Source organism: Hemiscyllium ocellatum, chromosome 29 (assembly GCF_020745735.1).
Source record: "Hemiscyllium ocellatum isolate sHemOce1 chromosome 29, sHemOce1.pat.X.cur, whole genome shotgun sequence".
NCBI lineage: Eukaryota > Metazoa > Chordata > Chondrichthyes > Orectolobiformes > Hemiscylliidae > Hemiscyllium > Hemiscyllium ocellatum.
This window is the reverse complement of record NC_083429.1, coordinates 49,322,317-49,349,754: the sequence shown is the minus strand read 5'-3', so window position 1 is coordinate 49,349,754 and position 27,438 is coordinate 49,322,317. Positions and strand designations below refer to the sequence as shown.

The following is a 27,438-nucleotide window of genomic DNA, read 5'->3' as shown; positions in this document are numbered from 1 at the left end:
GCTCAAGGTATAGTTGCTGAAAATGATCCTCATAGTTGGGAAGTCTAGAACAACAGGGTCACAATCTCAGGATAACCTATGGTCTTTAAATCAGTAAGGATATCAAGGGAAAGGCAGAAAAGTGGAATTGAGAGTGATCAGATCAGCTATGATCTCAGAGCAGACTTGATGGGCTGTATGGCCTACTTCTGCTCCTATACCTTATGGTCTTATTAAGAGAGTAGCACGTAGGACTGAGATGAAGGGAATTTCTGTCAGCCAAAGGCTTGTGAATCTTTGGGATCCTCTCTGTGTGCTCCATTAACATATAGTTTATTCCAGAAAGATACAATACATTGTGGGATATTAAATAAATTAAGTGTTTTAAGGATAACACAAGAAGCTGGAGTTGAATTAGAATTTCATCAATAATCATAATGGTGAAGCAAACATGAATAGGTGAAGAACCTATTCCAGCTTCTGCTGCTTATGTTCTGAGGAGGAAAGTCCACATTGGTTCAGTTCAGTTATTCCAGTAGAGTCATAGAGATGTACAGCATGGAAACAGACCCTTCGGCCCAACTCATCCATGCTGACCAGAAATCCCAACAGAATCTAATCCCACCTGCCAGCACCTGGCCCATATCCCTCCAAACGCTTCCTAAGCATATACCCATCCAGATACCTTTTAAATGTTGCCTCTACCACTTCCTCTGGAAGCCAGTTCCACACACACACAGACACACATCCTCTGCATGAAAGAGTGCCCCTTAAGTCTCTTTTACATCTTTCCTCTCTCGTCCTAAAACTATGCCCTTTAGTTCTGGGCTCCCCCACCCCAGGGAAAAGACCTTGTTTATTTACCGTATCCATGCCCCTCATGATTTTGTAAACCTCTATAAGGTCATCCCTCAGATTCCAACACTCCAGGAAAACAGCCCCAGCCTATTCAACCTTTCCCTGTAGCTCAAATCCTCCAACCCTGCAAATCTTTTCTGAACTCTTTCAAGTTTCACTACATCTTTCCGATAAGAAGGAGACCAGAATTGCATGCAATATTTCAACAGTGGCCTAACTAATGTCCTGTACAGCCACAACATGACCTCCCAACTCCTGTAGGAGAAAGTGAGATCTGCAGCTGCTGGAGATCAGAGCTGAAAATGTGTTGCTGGAAAAGCGCAGCAGGTCAGGCATCATCCAAAGAACAGGAAATTCGACATTTCGGGCATTCCTGATGAAGGGCTTATGCCGAAACGTCGAATTTCCTGTTCCTTGGATGATGCCTGACCTGCTGCGCTTTTCCAGCAACACATTTTCAGTTCCCAACTCCTGTACTCAGTACTCTGACCAATAAAGGAAAGCATACCAAACGTCTTCTTCACTATCCTATCGACCTGCGACTCCACTTTCAAGGAGCTATGAACCTGCACTCCAAGGTCTCTTTGTTCAGCAACACTCCTGAGGACCTTACCATTAAGTGTATAAGTCCTGCTACTATTTGCTTTCCCAAAATGCAGCACCTTGCATTTATCTGAATTAAACTCCACCTGCCACTCCTAAGCCCATTGGCCCATCTGATCAAGATCCTGTTGTAATCTGAGGTAACCTTCTTAAACAAGTCAGTGCTTTCATTAACAGGAATGCTTCACAACAAGTCTCTTTCCATTGAAGATATTGCACAACTTAGTAATTGCCAATTTTCTGAATTACAACGTACTTGTCTTGAGACAGTGTGGTTTCATTTTACACTTGGTGCACCACCCTGACTCTGAACCAGGAAGTTCAGTTGCCAGTGTTTTCTCCTCTCACAATGGCAGGTGAGCCCATGAGCTCTCTCCTCCAGCAGCCATTTGCCAATGTCAACTATTTCACTGAGGACGACTTTGAGCCTTTCGACAAGATTGCGTCAGGAAGCTTTGCAAATGTCTTCAAAGCAAAACACAAACTATGGAGGGTGAACTTGGTTGTGAAGTGCTCCCATTTGTTCTGTGAGGAATCATCTTCATTTGAGAGGTGGGTGGTAGTCCTTATAGTTAATGGTGAGAATCAACCTCCTGGTGGTACTGTCTTTTCTGTAGATGGTTCAACCAAACCTGTTCAATATGATCAAAGTAAGAGCATGATAAACTAATCATTTAGGAAGATATGAACTGGTAATTAATACTTCATTAAACAGCAACTCAACTTGGTTAGTAATCTTTATACAAAGACAGTGTTTTACAGTAATAATAGCTACTAAACATGCGTGTCGTGAGCTATATGAAGACGATATAAGGAGCCTACGGGGATATTTCATAGAATCCCTACATGGAATCCCTATGTGGAAATAGGCCATTCGGCCCAGGTCCACACTGACTCTTCGAAGAGCATCACACCCAAACTCACCTTACCCTCCCCACCCTATTCCTGCATACCTCCCATAGCTAATACACCTAGTCTACACATTCCCAGACAATTTGGGCAATTTGACATTGCCAATCAACTCTAACTTTGTATCTTTGGACTGTGGGAGGAAATCAGAGGATGTTCCGGAGGAAACCCACACAGACATGGGGAGAATGTGCAAACTCCACACAAATAGTCACCTGAGGGTGGAATTGAACCCGGGTCCCTGGCGCTGTGAGGTCACTGTGCCGTGATATTGATAGGTTATGTGAGTGGGCAAAGATCTGGCAAATGGAGTAGAATGTGTGAAATGGTCCAATTAACAGAGAGGATAAAAAGAAGCATATTGTCCAAATGGTGAGAGGCTGCAGAGCTCTGAAATGCAGAGGGATCTGGGTGTTCTCCTGCCTGAATCACAGGTTAGTCCGCAGGTACAGCAAGTAATCAGGAAAACTAACAGAATGAGGGGAATTGAATATAAGAGTAGGGAGGTTATGTTTCTGTGTTCAGAGTTTTATGAGAGCCACATCTGGAGCTCTGTGTACAGTACTGGTCACTGTACTTATGGAAGGGCATTAATACATTGGAAGCAGTCCAGAGAAGGGTTACTTGCACAATCTCTGGAATGGAGAAAGTGAGGACTGCAGAAGCTGGAAATCAGAGCTGAAAATGTGTTGCTGGAAAAGCGCAGCAGGTCAAGCAGCATCCAAGGAGCAGGAGAATCGATGTTTCAGGCATGAGCCCTTCCTGAAGAAGTGTTCATGCCCAAAATGTCGATTCTCCTGCTCCTTGGATGCTGCCTGACCTGCTGCGCTTTTCCAGCAACACATTTTCAGCTCTAATCTCTGGAATGACTAGATTGCCTTATAAGGAAAGGCTAGACGGGGTGGGCCTGTATCGTCTGGAGTTTAGAAGAGTAAGAGGTGACGTAATTAAAACATGTGAGATCCTGAGGGGACTTGACTGGGTAGATGTGGAAAGGATTTTCCTCTTGTGGGATAATCTAGAACAAGGGGTGATAGTTTAAAAATAAAAGGGTGCCCATTTAAGACAGAGTTGAGGAAAAAAAACAATTCACTCAGAAGGTTGTCAGCGTTTGGAATTCCTTTCCTCAGGGAAAACAGGTGATGCAGAATCTTTAAATATTTTTAAGGCAGCGGTAAATAGATTCTTGATTACCAACAGAATGAACGATTATTGGAATATGCAGCAATTAGAGTTCAGGTTAAAATCAGATCAGCCATGATTCATTAATGGTGGAGCAGGCTTGAATCTTATTCTATGTGCATATGTCATAATGATGTCAGATCGCATGGAGCTAGGACTGAAGGCAGCAGAGTTATAGAGATGTCCTTTCTTATGCTTTATTGTATCTATACCTGGTTAGAGGCTAGGAATTCTGCAGCACGTAACTCACCTCCTGATTCCCAAAGTCTGTTTACCATTTACAAGGCACATGTCAGGGGTATGATGGAATACTGCCACTTACCTGGATAGATGCAGCTTCAACAACATTCAAGATATCACCCCAGACAAAACAGCCTGCTTGATTGGCAACACATCTACAAGCATCCACACCCCCCATACCCTCCACCACTGACGCTTAGTAGCAGCGGTGTGTACAAACTCCAAGATATGCACTGCAGAAATTCACCAAAAATCCTTGGATAACATTTTACAAACCCAAAACCACTTCCATCTCGGAAGGGAAAGACAGCAGATATGTGGGAACACCACCACCTGCTAGTTCCCCTCCAAGCCACTCACCATCCTGACTTGGAAATATATCATGGTTCCTTCAATGTCACTGAGTCAGAATCCTGAAAATCCTATCAATCAACCAGATGGATATCGCGATCCCTTCCCTTTCATGTACCCATCCAGATGTCTTTCAAATGTTGTAATTGTACCAGCCTCCAGAACAGGAAGGCAGATTACTATCTAAATGGAATCAGGTTAGGTAAAGGGGAAGTACAATGAGATCTGGGTGTTCTTGTACATCAGTCAATTGAAGCAAGCATGCAGATACAGCAGGCAGTGAAGAAAACTAATGGCATGCTGGCCTTCATAACAAGAGGAATTGAGTCTAGGAGCAAAGAAGTCCTTCTGCAGCTGTACAGGGCCCTGGTGAGAGCGCATCTGGAGTATTGTGTGCAGTTTTGGTCTCCAAATTTGAGGAAAGACATTCTGGCTGTTGAGGGAGTGCAGCGTAGGTTCATGAGGTCAATTCCCGGAATGGCAGGACTATCATATGTTGAAAGGTTGGAGCCACTGGACTTGTATGCACTTGAGATTAGAAGGATGAGAGGGGATCTGATTGAGACATATAAGATTATTAAAGGATTGGACACTCTGGAGGCAGGAAGCATGTTTCCGCTGATGGGTGAGTCCAGAACCAGAGGACACAGTTTAAAAGTAAGGGGTAGGCCATTTAGAACAGAGTTGAGGAGAAATGTCTTCACCAGAGAGTGGTGGGTGTATGAAATGCCCTGCCCCAGATAGCAGTGGAGGCCAAGTCTCTGGATACTTTCACGAAAGAGATGGATAGAGCTCTTAAAGATAGTGGAATCAAGGGTTATGGGGATAAGGCAGGAACAGGATACTGATTGTGGATGATCACATGATCATAATGAATGGTGGTGCTGGCTCGAAGGGCCAAATGGCCTACTCCCACATCTATTGTCTATTGTCCACTATTGTCCAGCTCATTCCTATACGCACTACCCTCTGTGTGAAAATGTTGTCCCTTAAGTCACTTTTAAATCTTTCCCCTCTCACCTTAAACCTCTTCCCTATTTGGACTCCCCTACCGTGGGAAAAAGACCTTGAAAATTCACCCTATCCATGCCCCTCTTTGAATCGTTAAAAAAAACTTCACAGTCTTTGCCTTAAGTTTTAATTCTAAAATTAAGTTTTTTATGTACGCCATAACGTTATCAAACAACTGGACATCTAGATTGGCTCATACTGGCTTCATATATGGAAGAAAGTTAATTCATTGCTTGTTAGTAACTGTCTCCTGAAGGTCAGCTGGGGATGGGAGATAAATGTTTGTCTTGCCAAATGATGTTCATGCTCCATGAATGAATTCCATACAAATCTGGGTAGAGTTGACATTTCAAGTGGAGTGAAAATTGATTCATAGCAGGATTACTTGAGGAAATGGATAATTATGACTATCTTTTCATGTCCATTTGTTAAAGGAATATGAGCCATCTACTGCAGGAGGCTGCAAGGATTTTGGAAATAAAGTTCAAGTATATCCTACCAATATATGGGATTTGTACAAGACCGGCCGGAATTGTAGTGGAATACATGAACAATGGTGCTCTGGATAAACTGCTTGTCAGGTGCACACTAACCTGGATGATGAAGTCTCGGATTATTCATGAGATAGCAATGGGAATGAACTTCCTGCATAGTATGAAACCACCCCTCCTTCATTTGGATCTGAACCCTGGAAACGTTCTGGTGGATGAGAATCTTCATATCAAGGTTGCCATGTTAAATATTCAAACTTATATCTGAGATTTTAAGTTCGGGGTTATGTCGAGGTCAAGTCTATCCTATCAGGTGGTTCAATGACAGGATTCAAAGGAAAACAGGGAGGTTTCCTGCCTAACATTAATATGATCATCAAAACGATTACCTGATTAGAATCACATTGCTATTTGTGGGCACTTGCTGTATGCAAGCTGACTACTTCATTTCCTACATTATAACTGTGTTTCAAGTCTTAATGAGATACAAATAGTTTTGGTCAACCTGTTCAAACAAAACTGAGGAGTAGGTGGGGTCTGAAATACAGCTCTGTTAACCGACCTGTTTAGACATGTTCTAACACACCTCTGGAACAGATAGGAATTGAACCTACGCCTTCCCAGCTCAGAGTGGCCTTCCCAGACCACAAGAGCACTCCTAACTAGGTCATGATGTGGAGATGCTGGTGTTGCATGGGGGTGTACAAAGTTAAAAATCACACAACACCAGGTTATAGTCCAACAGGTTTAATTGGAAGCACACTAGCTTTCGGAGCGTCACTCCTCCATCAGGTGATAGTGGAGGGCTCATCACACTGTAAATGTTTGCTATAAATTCTGTGTGTTAGGATAGGGCTCTCCACTAAGCTTTTCCATCATTGAGTCAGAAGGCTATGGGTTTAAGTCCTACTTCAGCCACTTGAGCATATAATACAGGCTAACATTCCACAGCAGTAATAAGGGAGTGCTGCACTTTCAGAGATGCTATTTTAAGCAATTTTAAACTTGACTCATCTGTAAGGAAGGCAGGCAGTGTTAGTGACTGATGCAGCAGAAAGACATAGCTGGAGAAATTAATTCACAAAGTGTCACTTTCTGCAATTCAGTAGGAGGGATTTCTTGAGGGGGTGGTGGTGAGCTACTTTCATGATCCTTGACAATCCGACTGAGGCAAGTATCGTAGATCTACTTTAAGGGGGAGCTAGATAAACTCATGAAGGAGAAGGGACTGGAAGGATACGTTGATGGGAATAGATGAAGAGAGTCAAAGAGAGACAGTATTCTGCAATATCAACTGAACGAGAGTGGTGGTATGCTATTGTAAGAGCTAAAAACATTGATGTTTTCCTTTTAATTTAATCTGCTTTGTTATATGGAAAACACACAAATTTTGTTGTAGCTGTTATTTAAGAGAAGTCCAATTTCTGACAAGTGGTGAGAGGCTACTTCTGGGCAATATTTGTGCAATAAGTGTGAATTCACCTGATTAAATATTGGTGAGCAGAGCTGTCTGTAGAGAGTGGGATGGAACCAAAATATTAACTACTTCTTCCTCTGCACTTCTCAACAATGTGAGTAACAGTCCCAGAAGAAAAGAATCATAACAGGCTTTTACCATTACAAAGATATGTGAATGTTAAACAATGTCCATGTTTTAGATTGCCAATTTTGGATTATCAAAATGGGAAGATTACTTGAGTAGCAAGGAACTAATTGAAAGGTCTGTGATAAGAGGAACTATCAGTTATATGCCACCTGAACTATTGAGTGGACCTTCTGGAGTCAAACATGATGTTTACAGGTGAGTGTTTCCAGGTGTTTTAGACTCAATAATGATTTTGAGTTTCCCTTATGAGTTTTGAGCATGTCAGTTCAAAGCGATTGCTGCACTGTTGGAGGTGCCGCCTCTAAGATGAGGTGGACATTGCAGGTCTAATGACACTTTTCAGATGAAAGTAGTGAGTTCTTTCCAGTATTCAGTGTAGCCTCTATCTCCAAATCAGTACTAAAACAGATTATCTACTCAGTATCATGGGGATATTGCTATGCGCAGATTGGCTGCTGTCATCATTAAAACTATGACTATGCTTCAGAAGCACTTCATTGTTGGAAGGTGTTTGGTATGTCGTGAGATCATGATATATGCGATACAACGTATTTCCTTCTGTTTCTCCTTACCTCTTTCTTTGTGTTAGTTTGCTTTACATTGTTTGACCCGATGTTTGTTCCATAAACGGTCAACCATTATTTGTATTTGTTCGAGAGAAATGAAAATCTCAAACCCGCATGCAGTAACTTATATCACCAGCACAAGTTAGACACCAGAGTGGTAATACCATTCACCATTGATGAGTTATAGTGTCTTGGTTAAGTATTACTTCATTTTAAAATGTTCATAATTGTTTTAGTAACACAGGAACGTGACTAGGCCATTCAGCCCTGCCATTCTAGATCAGCTCCTCAATGTTACTTCCCTGCACTATCTCCATATCCCTTAATGTCTTCAGTCTCCAGGAACCTATGAATTTCTGTGTTAAACTTGTTCAACAACGGAGTCTTCACAGCCACCTGGGGTCAGGAATTCCAAAATAAAGTGATTGGAACGAGGGCCAGGAAGATCTAATTAAGTATGAGTTCCCTGATTGGGGCTGTTAGCCTGGGCTAACTAAGGAGCCCTGGCTGACAGATATAAACAGGAAATTCAGAGAGTCTCCTCATTCTAGGGACTGGCTCTAAGCTGACTGGTCAGAGTCCATGTAATGTGTACATAAAAATAAAGGCTGACTTAGTGACAAAGGGATAAAGGGATATTGGCCTCTGCAGATATTTCATAAAGATTGAAGAAATTCCTGCTCAGCTTAATCTTAAATGCCGACTGCTTATTTTGAGATTCAATCTCCTGGTTCTAGTGACAGTAACTGGAGTAACATTCCATCTACTTCCGGTCTGTAATTATTTTTTAATTGTCAATAAGATCACCTCTCATATTTTGGAACTCTAGAGAGTACAGGCCGCTCTTGCACACTCCCCATAAGAAAATCGCACCGTTCAAGGAATACGTCTGGTGAACGTCCATCCTTCTCCCTTTGTAGAAAATATTCCCTTCCTGGGATACGGTGATCAAAACCGGACATAATCCTCTAGATAAGGTCTTATCAAAGGCTCTATACAGCTGCAGCAAGGCATCTTTACGTCTGTATTAAAAGTTCCTGGAAATGAGTCCGAACATTCCATTTGCTATTTTCTCAAATCATTTTCAAATCCCTTCCTGGCTTAACACTTGCCTATCTCTGTAACTTCCTCTAACCAAAAACACTTAGTTCTTTGTATTCCTCCAGTTCTGACCTCTTATGCAATTTGTAATCATGTGCCTTCAGATTTGGAATTCCTCACCTACACCTCTCTGTCTGTATTACTGTCCTTCTCCCATTAAACCTATATTTTTGATTGAGAATTTTGCACCAGCTATACTCCTGATGTGAAATGTATCTATTAATGTACCTGTTAAACACCTTGGAATGTTCCACTGTGTTAAAGTTGCTTTACAAATGCACATGAAAACAGAATTCTGTGGATGCTGGAAATCTGAAATAAAAGCAGAAACTGCTGGAAGAACTCAGCAGATGTTGGTGATGTTTTTTAATGTTTTGAGTCTGATATGAGTCTTCTCAGTGTTGAACTTGAAGAAGAGTCGCATCGAACTTGAAACATGAACTCTCTTTCTCTCTCCACAGATGCTGCCAGACCTGCTGAGTTTCTCCAGAACTTTCTGTTTTATAATATTATATAAATGCAAGTTATTTCCTTTATGTTGCATAAAACAGTTACCTGTTCATTCTGTTTAAGATGCCATTACTTGTTTTTCTGCCTTGAGGGAACTTACTGGAGACTTATCATTCTAGCTTTTCGATTGTTATGTGGGAGGTCCTGACTCAGCAGAAGCCCTATGCAGGTAATACTGTCTCTGATAGCTCATACATTCATTCAGTGTACGTAACAACTATTAGTCCCTTTTTCAGAATAATTGACAATCCTTGTGAGTAGGTTGAATCATTTTAAGAAAAACACATTTTGTTCAAGCTTTTCTTTTCGCACACATCGCAAGAAATATCAAAGTAAATTGAAACAAATATTGATTCTATATGAGAGGAGAATGCTGATTAGAATTTAGGTGGACTCTGACTGATAGAGGAGTTGATACAGACCCTGCACCAGTAGATGATGACTGACAATTAACGGCAAAACTGCGTGGCATATTGGTGCATACTGGAAGCTACAGATATTAATACACAGGGACCTATTCTCCTCAAACATAAAGAAAAAAGATTTACATTGTCCATGTTTCAACTCAACAAAATAGATGACAGCCTTTCTCTGGTTCATTTTTAGGACAATGTCTTGGCCAATCAGAGTCAATTAAAATTCAAAGCAAGCTTGAATGTTGAATAGGATATGATTTTTCAAATGGGATAATCTTGATTTATTCAGAAAAAGACCAACTTTCCTTTTTCTCCACCATGGAAACATGAACCTTTTCATAATTTCCAAAACATTTAATTATATAATAAATTCTCATTTTGATGTATACAGTATTCAGTCCTTACTCAGGATGGGTATGTTTGTAATGGAAAAGAAAATTCACTTGGCCATTCCCTGGAATGAAAGGGTTTCTTATGAAGGTGAGCAGGTTTTATATATATACTCATTGGAATTTGAAACAATTTTGTTTTTATTCATTCATTGGATGTGGGCATTGCTGGGCATTTAATAGTCGCCCTCAATTGCCCAGAGGGCACTTTGAGAGTCAACCACATTGCTGTGGGTCTGGAGTCACATGTAGACCAGACCAGTTAAGAATGGCAGTTTCTGTACCTAAAGGACATTAATGAACCAGATGGGTTTTCCAGACAATCAATAATGGTCATTGTTAGACTCTTGATTCAAGACTTTTATTGAATTCAAATTCCGCCATCTGCCATGGTGAGATTCAAACCTAGATCCCGAGAACATTACCTGGTTTCTGGATTCATAGTCATGAGGTCAGATGTACTGATTCTGGGTCCACTGTTGTTTGTCAATTCTATCAACAATTTGGATGAGAATCTAGGAGGTATGGTTAATAAATTGGCAGATGACACCAAACTTGATGGTATAGTGGACAGCGAAGAAGAATACAATGTGATCTTGAGTAGATGGGCCAATAGGCTGAGAAATGGCAGATAAAGTTTAATTTAGAGAATTTAGTTGTTGCATTTGGTAAGGCAAACCAGGGCGTTACAGTCAATGGTGGGGCCTTGGGCAGTGTTGACAAACAGAGGGATGGAGGGATGAAGCTTCATAGTTCCTTGACAGTGGCATTACAGATAGACAAAGTGGTGAAGAAGATGTTCCAAATGCTTGCCTTCATTAGTCAGAGCACTGAGTATAGGATTTGGGGCATCATGTTGCAGTTGTACAGACATTGCTGAAGCCACTTTTAAAACCTTGCATACAAGTCTGGCCATTCTGCTATAGGAAGGATGTTTTTAAACTAGAGAGTGTACAGAAAACATTTACAAGGATGTTGTTGCGGGGACTGGAAGGAGGGTTTGAGATATAAGGATAGGCTAGGACTTTTTACTCTGAAGCATCAGAGGCTGAGGGGTGATCTTATAAAATCATGAGGGACATAGATAAGGTGAGTAGCCAAGGTCTTTTTTCCAGGGTTAGGAAGTTCAAAACGAGAGGGCATAGGTTTAAGGTGAAAGAGGAAGGATTTAAAAGGAACCTAAGGGGCAACTTTTTCATGCAGAGGCTAGTGCGTGTATGGAATAAGCTGTCAGAAAAAATGGTGGAGGCTGGTACAATTACACCATTTAAAATACACCTGGATAGGTACATGGATAAGAAAGTTTTAGAGGGATATGGACCAAACACAGGCAAATTGAACTAGTTCAGTTGGGGACACCTGGTTGGCATGGACGAGTTGTGCTGAAGTGTCTGTTCCCATGCTCTATGACCCTCTGACCCTATGTAAGTTTGTTTTAGCTTAACAGCGTAGATGCTGAGCCGAGATTTCCTGTAATGGAGTGGTATAGAATTCAGCAGATGACATAGTTTAAAAATGAGAGTCTCCCATTAATGAAGGGGATGAGGGAAAATTTCCTCACAGTTTTGGTTGTATTTGGAATTGAGTTGAACAGAGAGCAGTGGAGGGATGGGTTATTGACTGTATTCATTACTGAGATAGACAGATTTTTGATTGATGAAGGATTGAGTTGTTGGGGGGAGGGTGTGGCGTGGGGGAAAACAGACAGAAAAATGGAGTTGAGACTACACGGAGATCTTAGCGACTGACAGAGCAGGCATGAGGGCTGAAATGGCCATCCCCTTTCTCTCATTTCTTATAGTCTTATGAGTATGTGTTTCTAGTTGTTGAAGACAGCTGAGTTTGAATAACATTCAGTTGTCTGTTTGCTTTAGTGTTTTCTCACAATAGTATATGTATAAAGCCCAAAGCTGTTATGAATCACTGCTCCTCAGCAAAGCATTTGATGGATTATGATTCATTGGCCTCCAAATGGTTTTGTGTGGATTGGCTAATCCCAGTGTGAATGCTATTCTAACATAATCACTCAAATAAATAGGTTAATGGCTGTATTGCAAAAATACATTAATAAATTACACTACCGATATGTTAACCAGCATGCTGCTACATCAATGATATCTCCTTAATGGACAAGTGAGAGCTAAAATAAATTTGTTAATGCGTTCTCAAAGATCCCTGGGTTCTAGCCAAAAACTCAACTGTTTTTCTTTGTCTCTGGTCCTTTAACTCATTCAAGGAGAATGAATGGCTGTATTTCATAATAAGCTGAAATGTGCCAGCAACATTAAATGCTATCCCAACCCAACCTCACTTTCATTGCTATGGTCTCTAGCCCTGCAAAATATAAAACCTCAAGTGCATATATGCAGGTGAGTTTTTAAAATACAATGTATACTCAAGGAGCCAAAGAATCCTTCTATTTTTACAAAGAAAGCGTCAATTTATATAGTCAACACGAGTTATGTATGAGTTTGCATATGGACACATACATGAATAAGTGTGATTTGGAGATGCCGATGTTGGACTGGGGTGTACAAAATTAAAAATCACACAACACCAGGTTATGGTACAACAGGTTTAATTGAAAGCACTAGCTTTTGGAGCGCTGCTCCTTCATCAGGTGGTTGTGGAATATAAGATCGTAGGACACAGAACTTAGAGTCATAGAGATGTACAGCATGGAAACAGACCCTTCGGTCCAACCCGTCCATGCTGCCCATATATCCCAACCCAATCTAGTCCCACCTGCCAGCACCCGGCCCATATCCATCCAAACCCTTCCTATTCATATACCCATCCAAATGCCTCTTAAATGTTGCAATTGTACCAGCCTCCACCACATCCCCTGGCAGCTCATTCCATACACGTACCACCCTCTGCGTGAAAATGTTGCCCCTTAGGTCCCTTTTATATCTTTCCCCTCTCACCCTAAACCTATACCCTCTAGTTCTGGACTCCCCGACCCCAGGGAAAAGACTTTGCCTATTTATCCTATCCATGTCCCTCATAATTTTGTAAACCTCTATAAGGTCACCCCTCAGCCTCCGACGCTCCAGGGAAAACAGCCCCAACCTGTTCAGCCTCTCCCTGTAGCTCAGCTCCTCTAACCCTGGCAAACTTATGGCAAAACTTTACAGTGTGATGTAACTGAAATTATATATTGAAAAAAACCTGGATTGTTTGTTCAGTCTCTCATCTATTAGAATGGGCATGTTGATTTTAGTTCTTTCATATGTAAATTCCAGAACTTTCTTAAAGATACATTCTCAAGTGAACTATTTTTAACAATAGGTGTCATGTTGGCCTAGATCTTTTTCAATATATAATTTCAGTTACATCACCCTGTAAAGTTTTGTTATAAATTCTGTGTGTTCTACGATCTCCACAAACACCTGATGAAGGAGCAGCGCTCCGAAAGCTAGTGCTTCCAAATGAATAAGTGTGTGTCTGTATCTGTGTGTGAGAGTGTGTGTTTGTGTGTGTTTGTCTTTGTGTGTCTGTCTGTATGTGTGTGAGTGTGTCTGTGTGTATGTGGGTGTGTGTCTGTGTATGTCTGTCTGTGTGTGTGTGTCTGTATGTGTGGCTGTGTGTGTGTCTTTGTGTGTGTGTCTGTACGTGTGTGTGTGTGTGTGTGTGTGTGTGTATATGTGTGTGTGTGTCTGTGTGTGTTGTGTGTGTGAGAGTGTGTCTGCATGTGTGTACCATTATTTAGCTGGCATTGTACTTGTTTATCCCATTGTACAACCAGCTATGGTCCTTCCTTGATTTAAGGCAAAACTGATATTGTTGAGACATTATATGAATCTTACTCATTCTTCCCATTCCAGGAACAAACGCCATGGCTGTATTTGTTAAAGTGGTGGCAGGAGAAAGACCGTGCCTAACATTCATTCCAGAAAATTCTCCACACGAGTGTGCACAGATGGCTGACTTGATGAAGAGATGTTGGAATTGGGAGTTGAAAAGGCGGCCTGCATTCTCAGGCATGAGATTCATTTCCTGTGGAACAAGATGTCTTTAAAAGTATTGTGAAACTATAGAATGTTGAACATTGGATATATAGAAAATATAGGTCAGGTATTAAACAAATGTTTGGATTTGACATGCCCAAATAGTACAAGACAGTTCCTAACATATTGTTCTGTGGTGACTCAAACCTTTTTATAATTTGCCAGCACATTCTTGGATTTCAATCAAAGTTTCAACATCTTTTATCAAATAAGTTTCAACTAACTGCACTAAGGAACACTTGAGAACAGTACATGATCCCGGTAACTCTGTGATTGCCTCTTGTTTAATGAGAATCAATTTTTTTAAGGAGCCTTGAATGTGCCATTATGGGTACTTTTACATGTGGTTTAGCATTACCCCAATTTGTGGGCGGCACGGTGGCACAGTAGTTAGCACTGCTGCCTCACAGCGCCAGAGACCCGGGTTCAATTCCCACCTCAGGCGACTGACAATGTGGAGTTTGCACATTCTCCCCCTGTCTGCGTGGGTCTGTGCGGGTCAGGTGAATTGGCCATGCTAAATTGCCCGTAGTGTTAGGTAAAAGGGGTAAATGTAGGGGAATGGGTGGGTTGTGCTTCGGCGGGTCGGTGTGGACTTGTTGGGCCAAAGGGCCTGCTTCCACACTGTAAGTAATCTAATCTATAATCTAATCTATCACCTGTTCTGGCTCCAGTATTGTGTTGTTGGGAGAAACAAAACCAACAACTTGGTTAGTGGCAACCAAGAAAAATGGGGTGGCACGGTGGTTCAGTGGTCAGCACTGCTGCCTCACGGTGCCAGCGACCTGGGTTCGATTCCAGCCTCAGGTGACTGTGTACAGTTTGCACGTTCTCCCCGTGTCTGTGTGCGTTTCCTATGGGTGCTCTGATTTCCTCCCACAATTCAAAGGTGTGCAGGTTAGATGGATTGGCCATGCTAAGTTGCCCCATAGTGTTCAGGGATGTGTAAGTTAGGTGCAGTAGTAAGCGGTACTGTAAAGCAATAGCGGAAGGGAATGGGTCTGGGTGGGTTACTCATCGGAGGTTTGGTGTGGACTTAATTGTTGGGCCAAATGGCCTGTTTCCACATTGTATGGATTCTATGAATAGAACTTTGAGTTTATATTGTAGCATTCTGCTCTCTGTTAGGACTTCTGGCTAAATTCATGTTGTGTTGAGTATTTTGGAAGGTTTTCTGCCCAAGGCCTATTGGGATTTTGAACCATATCTGATCAAACTTGCCTCATTAGCTGCTTACCCCATCCCCACCAGCATCCCTAGTGCCCACGCCGTTGTTAAAAGCTCATTGTATACCTGGGCAGGTACTGTCCGGAGCTGCCCTGCTCGATTCCTGGGATTTACTCTGGGTGCAGCAGGCGTGGGAAATCAGTGTACCGCTGGGAGGACAGGGACCTGGTTGGCAAGCTGGGTTACGTGGTGCAGAGCTTGGACTTACTTCACCACACGCATCCCTATTCGCACTGCCCACCGCCCCCTGGACCGACCTGTGCTAGCACCCTCTGTGACTATAACCAGCAGTGGAGGCCATATCTTCAGACCACGTCAGCCTGTGTGAGGCTGCCAGCCAGTTGAGAGTAATCTTGATCACCTTCTCCACTCCACCAGTGTAACTGCTACTCTCCCGTGGTAAGTCTTCTCACCGTTGTCTCACGCTCCCTCTCCTTGTGCTCCTGGAGCCACCTCCCACCAAGGGTCATGCTCTACCACTCTCACTGTTGGTTGCTGCATCTTCCCTCACTTGCTGTCACCCATGCCAGTCCCCTACAGCTCTGCATGCTGTTTGTGCTGCCTTAGTCATACCTGCGTGACACCCTCCCACCTGCACCACCAGCTGTGCCACCCACTTTCATCTCCTTTAATACCTGCCTCTCGCTCTTTGATTGAGGAGGCCAACAGCCAACAGTGGGGCAGAAAGGGTAAAGGTACATGGTGGGCTGCCTGACAATAAGCCCCTCACTCAGTGTGAGGGGAGCATCCCAACTGAGCATCCCGAGCGACTGGCACATTATTTCAAAGCTCCTGCCTTGGACTGCCCTTGACTTACTGTGTTGGAAACCCTGATCAAAGGCTGTCTCTGTTGACCACCGATTATTTCTGACAATAATCTGTAGCTTTTTGTGTCTGTAGTAAATGGCAAGGCGAGGCAGCAGTCAATGAGCCTTGTAGCTCTGGCTAAGGGGGTCAAAGAGCGACAAGGCAAGGCAGGGGTGGTGTGAGCATCCAGGCACATCTGGTGTGAGTGAGTGCTGAGACAGTCTGGAAATACACTGCTGATACAGTCCAGGAGCTGGGTGTGTGTCCCTGAGCACACAGTATCCTTGCTGCAACATTACAACTGTAGCTACTGGTGCAGCCCAAGGTACAGCATTGAATTCGAATTAGGAATAGAATTAAAATTAAGTTTATTCTCACTTGTACTCATGCAAGTGCAGGGAAAAGTTTACAACATCGCTGTTTACGGGACCATTTAGGAACAAAAGTACCTAGGTACAAGATCTTGGGAATAGATTTCTGATCACCTATCCTACTTTGGGTTGGCTGTTTATGCTCCATTATGGTTCCCTGAAGCACCATGTGATTTTTTACAATCAGCAGAATTCTGGAGGAGTCTGAATAGTTCAGCATTACCGTCCTTCATTCCATCTCAGATACAAGGTACCTAGGTACAAAAGTTGATAAAATGTAGAGCTGGAAAGGCATAGCAGGTCAGTCAGCATCAGAGGAGCAGGAGCTTCAGGTCGGGATTCTTCATCAGGGCCTAAGTACGAAATCTTAAGAACACTCAGAAAAATAAAAAAACACAGAACAGATGGATCTAGTAAATGAATCTGAAATGCCCCATGAGGGTCCTTTGGTCACTAGCACATGTCTAATGCCAGTAAACATTGGCGTAAAAGGAAAACAGCCAACCAAAGGAGACATTAAGATAGGTGACCATAAACCTGGACAAACAGGTATGGCGTGTCTTGAAGGAGGAGAAAGGGATGGCGAGATAGTGAGTGAATTCCAGAACTGATGTCTTAGAGGGCTTAAGATGCAGCTGTCAACAACGGAGTGAAGGAAATGGACAATTCACAAGACTGATGTAGATCGAGCTCAAAATTCTTGGATAGCTGGAGGGGTTTTTTGGAGGTGCGGGGTGAGATTGTGGGTGGAATTGAATCTGAAATTGAGAATTTTAAAATTGAGGCATTGTGGGAGCAAGAGTCAAGATAAGTCAACTGGCACAATTTGAGTTTCATTTATTAGTGGGTGGCACGGTGGCACAGTGGTTAGCACTGCTGCCTCACAGCGCCTGAAGACCCGGGTTCAATTCCCGACTCAGGCGACTGACTGTGTGGAGTTTGCACGTTCTCCCCGTGTCTGCGTGGGTTTCCTCCGGGTGCTCCGGTTTCCTCCCACAGTCCAAAGATGTGCGGGTCAGGTGAATTGGCCATGCTAAATTGCCCGTAGTGTTAGGTAAGGGGTAATGTAGGGGTATGGGTGGGTTTCGCTTCGGCGGGTCGGTGTGGACTTGTTGGGCCGAAGGGCCTGTTTCCACACTGTAAGTCTAATCAAATTGTTGTCACATCGTGTGAGAAACAGTGAAAAACGCTGTTTGGCATGCTTACTTGCAGATTATACCATACAAAGTGCAACAGGATCACAGAACAGAGTGCAGAATACAGTGTTACACCCGCAGAGAAAGTACAGAGAGAGACATCAGAATTAATGTTTGAGAAGTCTGTTCAAATGTCTGATGGTGAGCAAGTGGGACTAGGTGGAAATTAGATGAACAACAGAGATTTGAGAGGTCCAAAAATCGATCCATCAATAACAATTTATGAAGTGGGTGCCCTTTACCCAACTAATTTGTTTCGGATCAGAATCCAGCAGCACATGAAATGAGTTTTTACCATGAGAAGGCAGCTGTAATGAATCTCATCGCTCTGTCTTTTCTGCTGGTTGAAGAATCTAGCATCAATGTCTTACCAAATTAACCTGCTGACTGGTTAGTAATGTATTTACTCACTTGACCTGCATGTGAATGATAAGAGAAAGTAGGATCTTGGCCTATGTTTGTATTTTGGGTGGTGTGCTGCTTTCCAAAGTTAAAAGTAAAGTTGACATTGTCTGCCATAGGCTGTCCTCTCATTAAAGAGAGATGCATGGTGGTTTAAACCAAAGGTCACCATATCTCAGACGAGGGGAGAGGTTGAGAAGATGGGTTCTTCATGGTAAGCTCAAGCTGATGAGGGAATTAAACTACCACCATTGATGGTATCCTACATAATAAACCGACTGTCCAGCCAACTGACCTAAACTGAGACCTGTACTAACAATGCAGCAAACCTTTCCCACAGCAATTGAGGGCTTTGAGAGAGTGAGAGGGCAAGAGAAATAGACCAGATGAAAGTGTAGGATCAATGGTTCAAGTAAGACGATAACTGAGGTATATTAAAAGATTCTCTAAAATTTAAACATATTCAAAATGTAGCCAGAATGCAAGTTATTCTCAGCCAATTGGTAGGATGAGCTCAAAGAAGACTAGGCCAGATCACAATGAATTAGTGGAGCAGGCTCAAGAGGACTGAATGTCCTACTTCAACCGTTTCTTCTTCCTAATGTTGGTCCGGCTTTCCTCAATCCAAATTACACCAATACTACATTTCAGTTCACATGGGCTTCTACGACACTCAATGTTCCACAACCCCGAACCTAAACCCCAGCCAGAAATCAGTCAGTAATTGGTCCTGTAGAAAGCCCAGAACAGGCATCATCTTCTTGAAGTCATTTATCTCACTGAAGTTTGAAAATTAATGATTAAATTCTAACTAATTATGTCCAATATGTTTATGAAGGTATAATTATGCTTTTCCAGTTGAAATGCACCAAGTTCTGCTGACATTATAAGAAAATCAAAACAAAATACAATGTACATCTCAAGAATGGAAAAACAAATTGCAAAACCTTTTGAGTAAGATTCCAGAAATGGTGATTTGTGCAATTGGCAGAGTAGAGTAATTCTGCCCTTTGAGCCTAATCAGCCTTTTATAAACTCACACCTCAAAGCCATTTTCCTGCACAATCCTCAGATGCCTTTAATATCTAGAAATGAATCAATTTCTGTCTTGATCACAGTCAGTCACTGAACTTTTACAGCCCTTTAGGGTAGAAATTCTAATGATTCATCATCTTCTAAGTGAAGAAATGCAGCTTGGTCCAAAATGGCTTGTCCCTTATTCTGAGACTGTGTCTCTTAGTCTAGACACGTCAGTCAGTGGTCTTGCAGGATTAAAGTTACATCAATTTGGAAGTGACATAAATGCAGCAAATTTGTTTTCTGGTTACAGTATAATGTTTAAGAGGCATCTTTACCGATACATAAGCAGGCAGGGAATACAGAGATACAGACCACTTAAGGCAAAAGGCATTTAGCTTAGAAAGGCGTCATGTGTCGGCACAGGCTTGGAGGGCCGAAGGGCCTATTCCTGTCTTGTACTGTTCTTTGTTCCTAAGTCTCTTGGACATAGTTGTAGGTGAGGGGTTTGCAGAGCTACGTTTGCATTCTGGGTTATCCAGGTGAACAATGTTTGAGGAAATCCACATGTTACTATGTTCTATCAGAAAACAGGTGCAAACCAGTGATATGCGAGTTTCCTGGGGAAAGGATACGGTGCAGCTCCACTCTTACATCCACCTTACACTAAAAATATCAGGGAACCACCAGTTGACAAATCCGTAGTTTGTGAAACTAACCTGTATGCATTTTGCTCTCTAGAAATTGTTCTGGAAACTGAAATGCTGTACAACCTGTCACAGTCTCCACATATTGAAATCAACAGGCAAATAGAAATACCAAACCTGGCTCCTCTCCCAACAAGTAGCAGCATCCAGGTATGGTAACCTTTTTCTTATGACTGCATCTTTCGAAAAGCGTTGTGTTTGATTGTTTTAAAGAGAGGGACAGACAGGTAGGGTGAGCTGAGTACACATGGGAATATGCTGATGAAGCCATTCCTGAAGAAGATCTTATGCGCAAAACATCGACTCTCCTGCTCGTCGGATGCTGCCTGACCGGCTATACTTTTCCAGCACCACACATTTTGAATCTGATCTCCAGCGTCTGCAGTCCTTACTTTCTCCTACAAATGGGAGTATAATGACTGGCACTAGCCAGTTGATTTAAATGTCTGTGTGCTGCTAATTCAACACTTAACATCTGAGCAAGTATAGGCCCTAAAGTAGAGAATTCCACAGATTTGAAACTCTCAGCGGAAAGAAATGTTTCCTTATCCCAGTCACAAAAGGTCAACCCCTTATCCTGAGATTATATGACCCCCTAGTTCAAAACTCTCCAGCCAGAGGGAGCAATCTCTGAAGTCCTCAAACATCTATGTTTCAATTATATCACCTCGCATTCTTCTAAACTCCAGAATGTGTGAAATTTCTCAACGTTGAGATTTCTCACCTTGATGTGCACAGTAGTTTAATCAGCAAACATTCACAAGATGAGTACTAACTTATTACACGTCACTAAAGCAAATACAATGATAAGATTTAGAATTTCTGAACAGTAGGTCAATGGATTTTCTCTTTTCTTTTATTGTAGAATAGCAAAATAATTGCTGATATTGCAAACATTGAATTGCAGAATATGAATCTGGTATCAAAGTCTGAGGTTAATGGTGAGTATTTGCGGAGAGCTCATGCTGCGGAGTGTACTTAATGTATTGTACTGATGTCAAGAATCTGAGGCCAAGTGAGGAAAATATTGATTACAGTAAGGACTTCCTGGTTTTTAGGCTGTATTTGAAAGTGACCTTGATTCTCATTATTAATTCACCAGTTGCACCATCCAAGATCTCACATTTACATTAGCTACTCTCTTTCTTTTTAAATACCTGTAATAGCTCATACTCTTTGTGTTTATGTTTATTACTATTTTAGTTTCACAATCAGTTGCCTTCTTCTTTATTATCTTTTGAGTAATCTACCTCTGGTTCCTGAAATAGTCATTAATATTCTGGCCTACTATTAATTTTAGCTGCTTTGCATGCCTCAGTTTTTCATTGGACACTCTCCTTGACTGCCTTTGTTAACCATGTTAAAAATCACACAACACTACAAGTTTAATTGGAAGCACACTAGCTTTCGGAACACCACCTCATCGGGTGGTTTGTTAACCATGATTGGTTCATCCTTGTCATCTAAACCTATTGATATTTAACAGCAATTTTCTCCAACATGGCGATGGAGAAAAAAGTGTGGGGAGGACAAATATTGGTTAAGTTGACTCACTCAACCCCTTCTCAATGCGTCAGCAATTAGGATCTGGTTTTGAAGGACCCTAGGCAACATCCACCACCATTTAAAACTTTTAAATAGTCAGTGACCAGACACTTAGTCTGGCCCAAATACCTGTCTTCCCAGCAGGAGAGAAAAGTGATTTGTTTTCAATAGGGAAACAATGGTGACCTTCCCCCTGCATCTAGAGATGGGCCTATCATTTCTTCAAAGCTAGGACCAATCAGGAATGGCAATAAGGAGACAATGAACACCACTATTATAATATTTTGAGCAGTTTTAGTCGCCATTTTAAAGAAAGGATGTTCTGGCGTTGGAGGGGATCCTGAAGAGGTTTACAAAACTGATCCCGGGGATGGAGAGCTTGCCATATGAGGAGCAGTTGAGGACTCTGGGTCTGTACAAGATGGAGTTTAGAAGGATGAGGGAGAATCAGGATTCTGAGAGGCCGAGATAGATATTTCTGCTAGTAAGAGAGACTTGAACCCAACGGTACAGCTTCAGAGTAAAAGGATGTCACTTTAGAACTGAGATGAGGAGAAATTTCTTCAAGAAAAGGGTGGTGAATCTGTGGAGTTCATTGCCACAGAGGCCTGTGGGCATCAAGTAACTGAGTATATTTCAAATGAAGATGGATTATTTCTGGATCAGTAAGAGGATCAACAGTTACAGGGAGAAGGCAGGAGAATGGGATTGAGAAACATATTAGTCATGATTGAAGGGTGAAGCAGACTCAATGAGCTGAACGGCCTCATTCTGCTCTTATATCTGGTGATCTTTCCCCCTTTCCTTGCCTCTGAAGAATTCTCCCCTCCCATATTGCTCATTCTAGCCCTTGAAAATAGATTTAACAACTCAGCATTGCAGTTTTGAAGAACAGAGGCAGCACGGTGGCCCAGTGGTTAGCACTGCTGCCTCACAGTGCCAGGGACCCAGGTTCAGTTCCAGCTCTTGGGTGACTGTGTAGAGTTTGCACATTCTCCCCATGTCTGAGTGAGTTTCCACTGGGTGCTTTGCTTTCCTCCCAGAGTCACAAAATAAGATGTGCAGATTAAGTGGCCATACTAAATTGCCCCAAAGTGACTGGGGGTGCACAAGTTAGAAGGGGCTACTCATGGTTTAAAAACCCCATGCAGGGTTATGGGTTGGGGGTGTGGGATGCACTTTGGGAGGGTCAATGCAGTCTGAATGGGCCAAATGGCCTCTTTCTGCACTGTAGGGATTCTATGGACAGCATTCAGGCCTCAGGCAGGACAGGTGAGATGCCTTGGACAAGAAGCTCAGTGAGCAGCTGGAGCAAGCAAACATTCCTCGCCAGCGAGAGATTATCTCTGAAGGTCCTCACACCCCATTCCATGTGCACACCACTGAAGCCGACCCTAGGATGTGGTTTTGAAGTCAAAGTCACTATTGACCAATACCTCTCACCTGAGAGAGGGGCAACTGGTTGTTTGTTCAATCAGAATCATCACAGTAATCTCAGTGAGTCTGGGAACTGGGCCCACGCTGATGGCCTCATTTTGCATTTGACTTTACGATGAAGATGCCAATGATATAAACAAATTCTACACAGTCTTACTGGAGATAAGGCTGCTCTCATCTCATTGGAGAGATAGATAGAGATAGAGAGAGAGAGAGAGAGAGAGGTGACTGGTGTTGAGTTTAACCTAAGGGTCAGTATGCCTCAGGCAAGGGGACAACTTGAGAAGGAGAGTCCTTCATGGTAACTTCAGGCACTGAATCCACACTGTGAGAACATCCACAATGAGAGGCTGTCATCTAGTTAAATGAACGAATCCTTTGAAATTTTGATTCATTCAAAATTCCTACTTAAATTTAAAATTAAACTGTTACTGTCCAGACTGACACAAACAAATTGGTCACTTGAGTGAAGTGTCAGATGGAAGTTGGCACCAATGATATTTCACACCTCTTCTGGCATCTGTTCACTGATCTCCCTGTGTGAGTGTGGCTGGTTATACGTTTTGCATAGAGACAGATTGGTACCAAAATCTGACATCTAATTCCACAGCCCTTGCCACTAAGGATGGCCTTCAGATCTTCAGCCCCTAACTCTCTAAGAGACCTATCCAGTCCCCCTCCGCCACCTAGCCAAACTAATCCTCACCCTTAATAACTTTTTTTTTAACTCCTCCCATTTCCTTGAAATTCATTGGGTAGCACCAGGATGGGCCCCAGCTACACCTGCCTCTTTGTTGGCTATGTTGAACAGTCCCTCTTCAGTACCTACACAGGCACTGTGCCCCAACTCTTCCACCATTACATCGATGACTGCATTGGTTCATCCAGACTGAACTGGAGCAGTTTGTCAACTTCGCCCACAACTTCCACCCCGCCCCTCTCAAATTCACTTGGTCCATCTTGGACATCTCCCTCCCTTTTCTTGACCTCTCCATTTCCATCTCTGGTGACAGTCTCCATGATATTCACTATAAACCACAGACTCACGTAACTACCTGGACTATACCTCCTCCCATCCAGTATCCTGTAAGAGGTCCATCGCATTCTCCCAATTCTTCTGCTTCCTCCATATCTGCTCGGATGAGGAGACAGTCCACTTCCAAGTATCTCAGATGTCTACCTATCTTGAACAATGTGCTTACCCTGCTCTTGCATTCAGACAGTTCTCCCCTTCTTCCCACACTCCCTTCCCAGTCCCTCCCCATCCCTTTCACCCTCCCAGCCACCTACAGGATTCATTCCTCCCATTGACCAACCAGGTCGTACCGTCTGCCTGTCTTTACCTCAGAGAACATCTCCGGTACACCCGCACCAATCAACCCCACTGCCCTGTGGCTGAACATTTCAACTCTCCCTCCCACTCTGCTGAGGACATGCAAGTCCCTGGCCTCCTCCATCGCCACTCCCTCACCATCCGATGCCTGGAGGAAGAACGTCTCATCTTCCGCCTCGGGACCCTCCAATCACATGGCATCAATGTGGACTTCACCAGTTTCCTCATTTCCCCACCCCCCACCTTACCCCAGTTCCAACCTTCCAGCTCAGCACCGCCCTCATGACCTGTCCTACTTGTCAATCTTCTTTCTCACCTATCTGCTCCACCCTCCAATCCGACCTATCATCTTTACCCCCATCTCTGTCCACGTATTGTACTCTCAGCGACCTTCACCTCCCATTTATCGCTCCACCCCTGAGGCTCTGAGCCTCATTTCTGATGATGAGCTTTTGACGAATTTTCCTGTTCCTCGGATGCTGCCTAATCTGCTGTGCTTTTCCAGCACCACCCTGATCTTGATTGTCTTCACCTATCCCCACTTCACCACCCTGTCCTTGTCACCCTCTTGTTTTGCAGCTCCCCCAACACCCACCCCTAGACCTGAAGAAGGGTTACACCTGAAGCATTGATTTCTCCACCTCCTGATGCTACCTGGCTTGCTGCATTCTTCCAGTCTCCTGCTTGTCTGTGAGGGTTGGAGCTAAAGCAGCTTGGGATAAGCCAAATTATCATGTATATCTTACAAATTAATGCTGTTTGAACAAAAATCTTGGGGTCTGACCTGAGTTTATGTGGACAGACAAACCTACATTAAAACCCTTGGAACCAATCCCAGAGATAGTTACAGTAAAACTGGTTCCTGCAACTCCATCTTCCAACTTTTTCTCTTGATAATTAGTCAATGCTCGGGTCAGCTAAAAAAATATAGATTGGATTAAAATACAGTAACGTCCATATAGTGATGCCTGGAGCTCACAAGTATGATGTAACATTCATCTACATTCTTAAATATGTTTCTGATTGTAGATGATCTCTCCATTGACAGAAGGGAACTCCTGCAGCACCTACTAGAACAAAACTTTAACAACGTGAAGAAAATATTAAAGAAGGAACACGTTGCTATGAACTTTGTGGAGGACTACACTTTGTTGCACATGACTCTTTTCACCGGGGATGTGGAACTTGTCAGGCTCATACTGAAGTATGGAGGCTCTGTCAATGCTCAAACCTCCAGAGGGTTGACACCTCTGATTATAGCCGTACATCATAGGTTTGAGGATATCTCCAAGTTACTGATTGAAGAGGGAGCTGATGTGAACCTCACAGATGAGGACAACTGGGGACCTCTGCATTTTGCATCTCAGAATGGGGATGACCGAATTGCTCGGCTGCTGTTGGACAAAGACGCTGACGTCAACATCAGGGAGCATGATGGGTGGTCTCCACTCCACATGGCATCGCAGAATGCCCATGAAAATATTGTCCGAATTCTCTTCACACGCCAGGCCAGTGTCGATCTACAGGACAGGGACAACCGCACCCCTCTACACATTGCAGCCTATCACGGCAATTACAGCATCGCCAAGCTTCTGATTGGACAAGGAGCTAATTTAAACAAAATACAGGTTGGCTTCAGAACACCGATCCATTTGGCCGCTGAAAGGGGTTTCTTCAGAGTTGTCAGGCTATTGGTGAACAGTGGAGCTGACGTGAACTGCCTGGATCATTCTCACTTCAACCCTTTGCACTTGTCAGCTCTGAACGGCCACACGGGGATCTGTAGATATCTCCTGAAACATGGAGTGAATATCAACCAAAGGTCCTTACAGAATTGGACAGCCCTGCACCTTGCCTCTATGAAGGGACAGATCACAACCATCCACTTGCTAATTGAGAATTTCTCAGATGTTGATGGTGGTGGTGACAGCGAGTGGACTGCTTTGCACTTGGCGACATACTACAACCACAAGGAGGTTGTCTCAGAGCTCCTAGTCAGTGGTGCCAATCCTGATGCCACGGATATGTCAGGGTGGACTCCCCTCCATCTTGCTGCACACAAGGGCAGACTCTGCTGTCTAGTGACGCTACTTGACCATAAAGCCAATGTGAATGTTGCCAATAGGTTCGGGTGGACCCCACTGCACTTGGCTGTGCTGAATGGGAATACTGCTATAGTGAAGAGGCTGATCAGGGAAGGTGCCAATTTGAAAGCTGAGGACATGTATCAGAACACACCACTCCAGCTAGCTTTGAAACACCAGAAACAAAGTGTAGTCAATGTACTTACAGGGGAGGAGCCATCAAATGACGACACCACTGACTGAACCCCAGAGTCTAACATAATAAATGCAATGACCCAGAGGCAGCAAAGAAAAATGTAGTGTGTAAGAAAACAATTCTTCCATATTTAGTTTAAATTACTTCAATTCAGGCTGGACTATTATATCAAAATCCCCTTTGTCAAGCCGGTGTTAAGCATGCACCGACTCACAGGGCTCCTATCTGACACTGTGGATCCAAACTGCTTAGAACATCAGTGGAAATGGGAACTAAACCTTCAAGTATCCTCTGCCAATCTGATCATCTTACTCAACTCTGACAGTCCCGCATTATCCCCATCAACCTTGTTTCTTTCCTTCATGCTTACAATTTGCTGACTCGATCTCACATAAAGTGGATGATTCCATCATTCAGAATATTATGCCAGCAGAGACAAACTGTGAATCTTTTTGAGAAGCTTTGTGAATGGATTGAGTGGACATATGAGCCAGGAGCAGCAATAGTTCACTTGGCACCTTCATCTTGCTCTATCATTCAAAAGGGTCATGACTGATTTGGTTATAACTTTAAATCTGCCATTCTGTCCTGTCTCATGAACATTTAACCCCTTTGTTTACCAAGAAACTACAGGTCTTTGTCTTAATAAATAATCAAAGACTTTTCTCTCAACACCTTCAGAGGATGAAAATTCTAAAGACTCAAGATCTTCTGCAAGAAAACATTTAACCTCATCCCTGTCTTAATTGGTCAGCATTTTGTTTTTAAACAGTGACCTCTGGTTTGAGATTCTCCCACATGAGGACACATCCTTTCCCCATTCATCCTGTCAAGCGTCATCAGTATGTGATATGTTTTAATCAAATTGCCTCTTATTCTTTGAAAATCTTCTTT

General features: G+C 42.9%; 1 protein-coding gene across 1 annotated transcript; it reads left to right on the top strand.

Annotated features, from left to right (window-relative positions):
- The first annotated feature begins 1,789 nt into the window (after positions 1-1,789).
- On the top strand, positions 1,790-26,591 carry ankk1 (ankyrin repeat and kinase domain containing 1). The gene is made up of 8 exons (XM_060847011.1): positions 1,790-1,992; positions 5,568-5,859; positions 7,283-7,425; positions 9,527-9,576; positions 14,040-14,195; positions 19,984-20,099; positions 20,815-20,890; positions 25,294-26,591. The coding sequence occupies exons 1-8, from the start codon at positions 1,790-1,792 to the stop codon at positions 26,589-26,591; spliced, it is 2,334 nt and encodes a 777-aa protein (XP_060702994.1).
- The last annotated feature ends 847 nt before the right edge of the window (positions 26,592-27,438 follow it).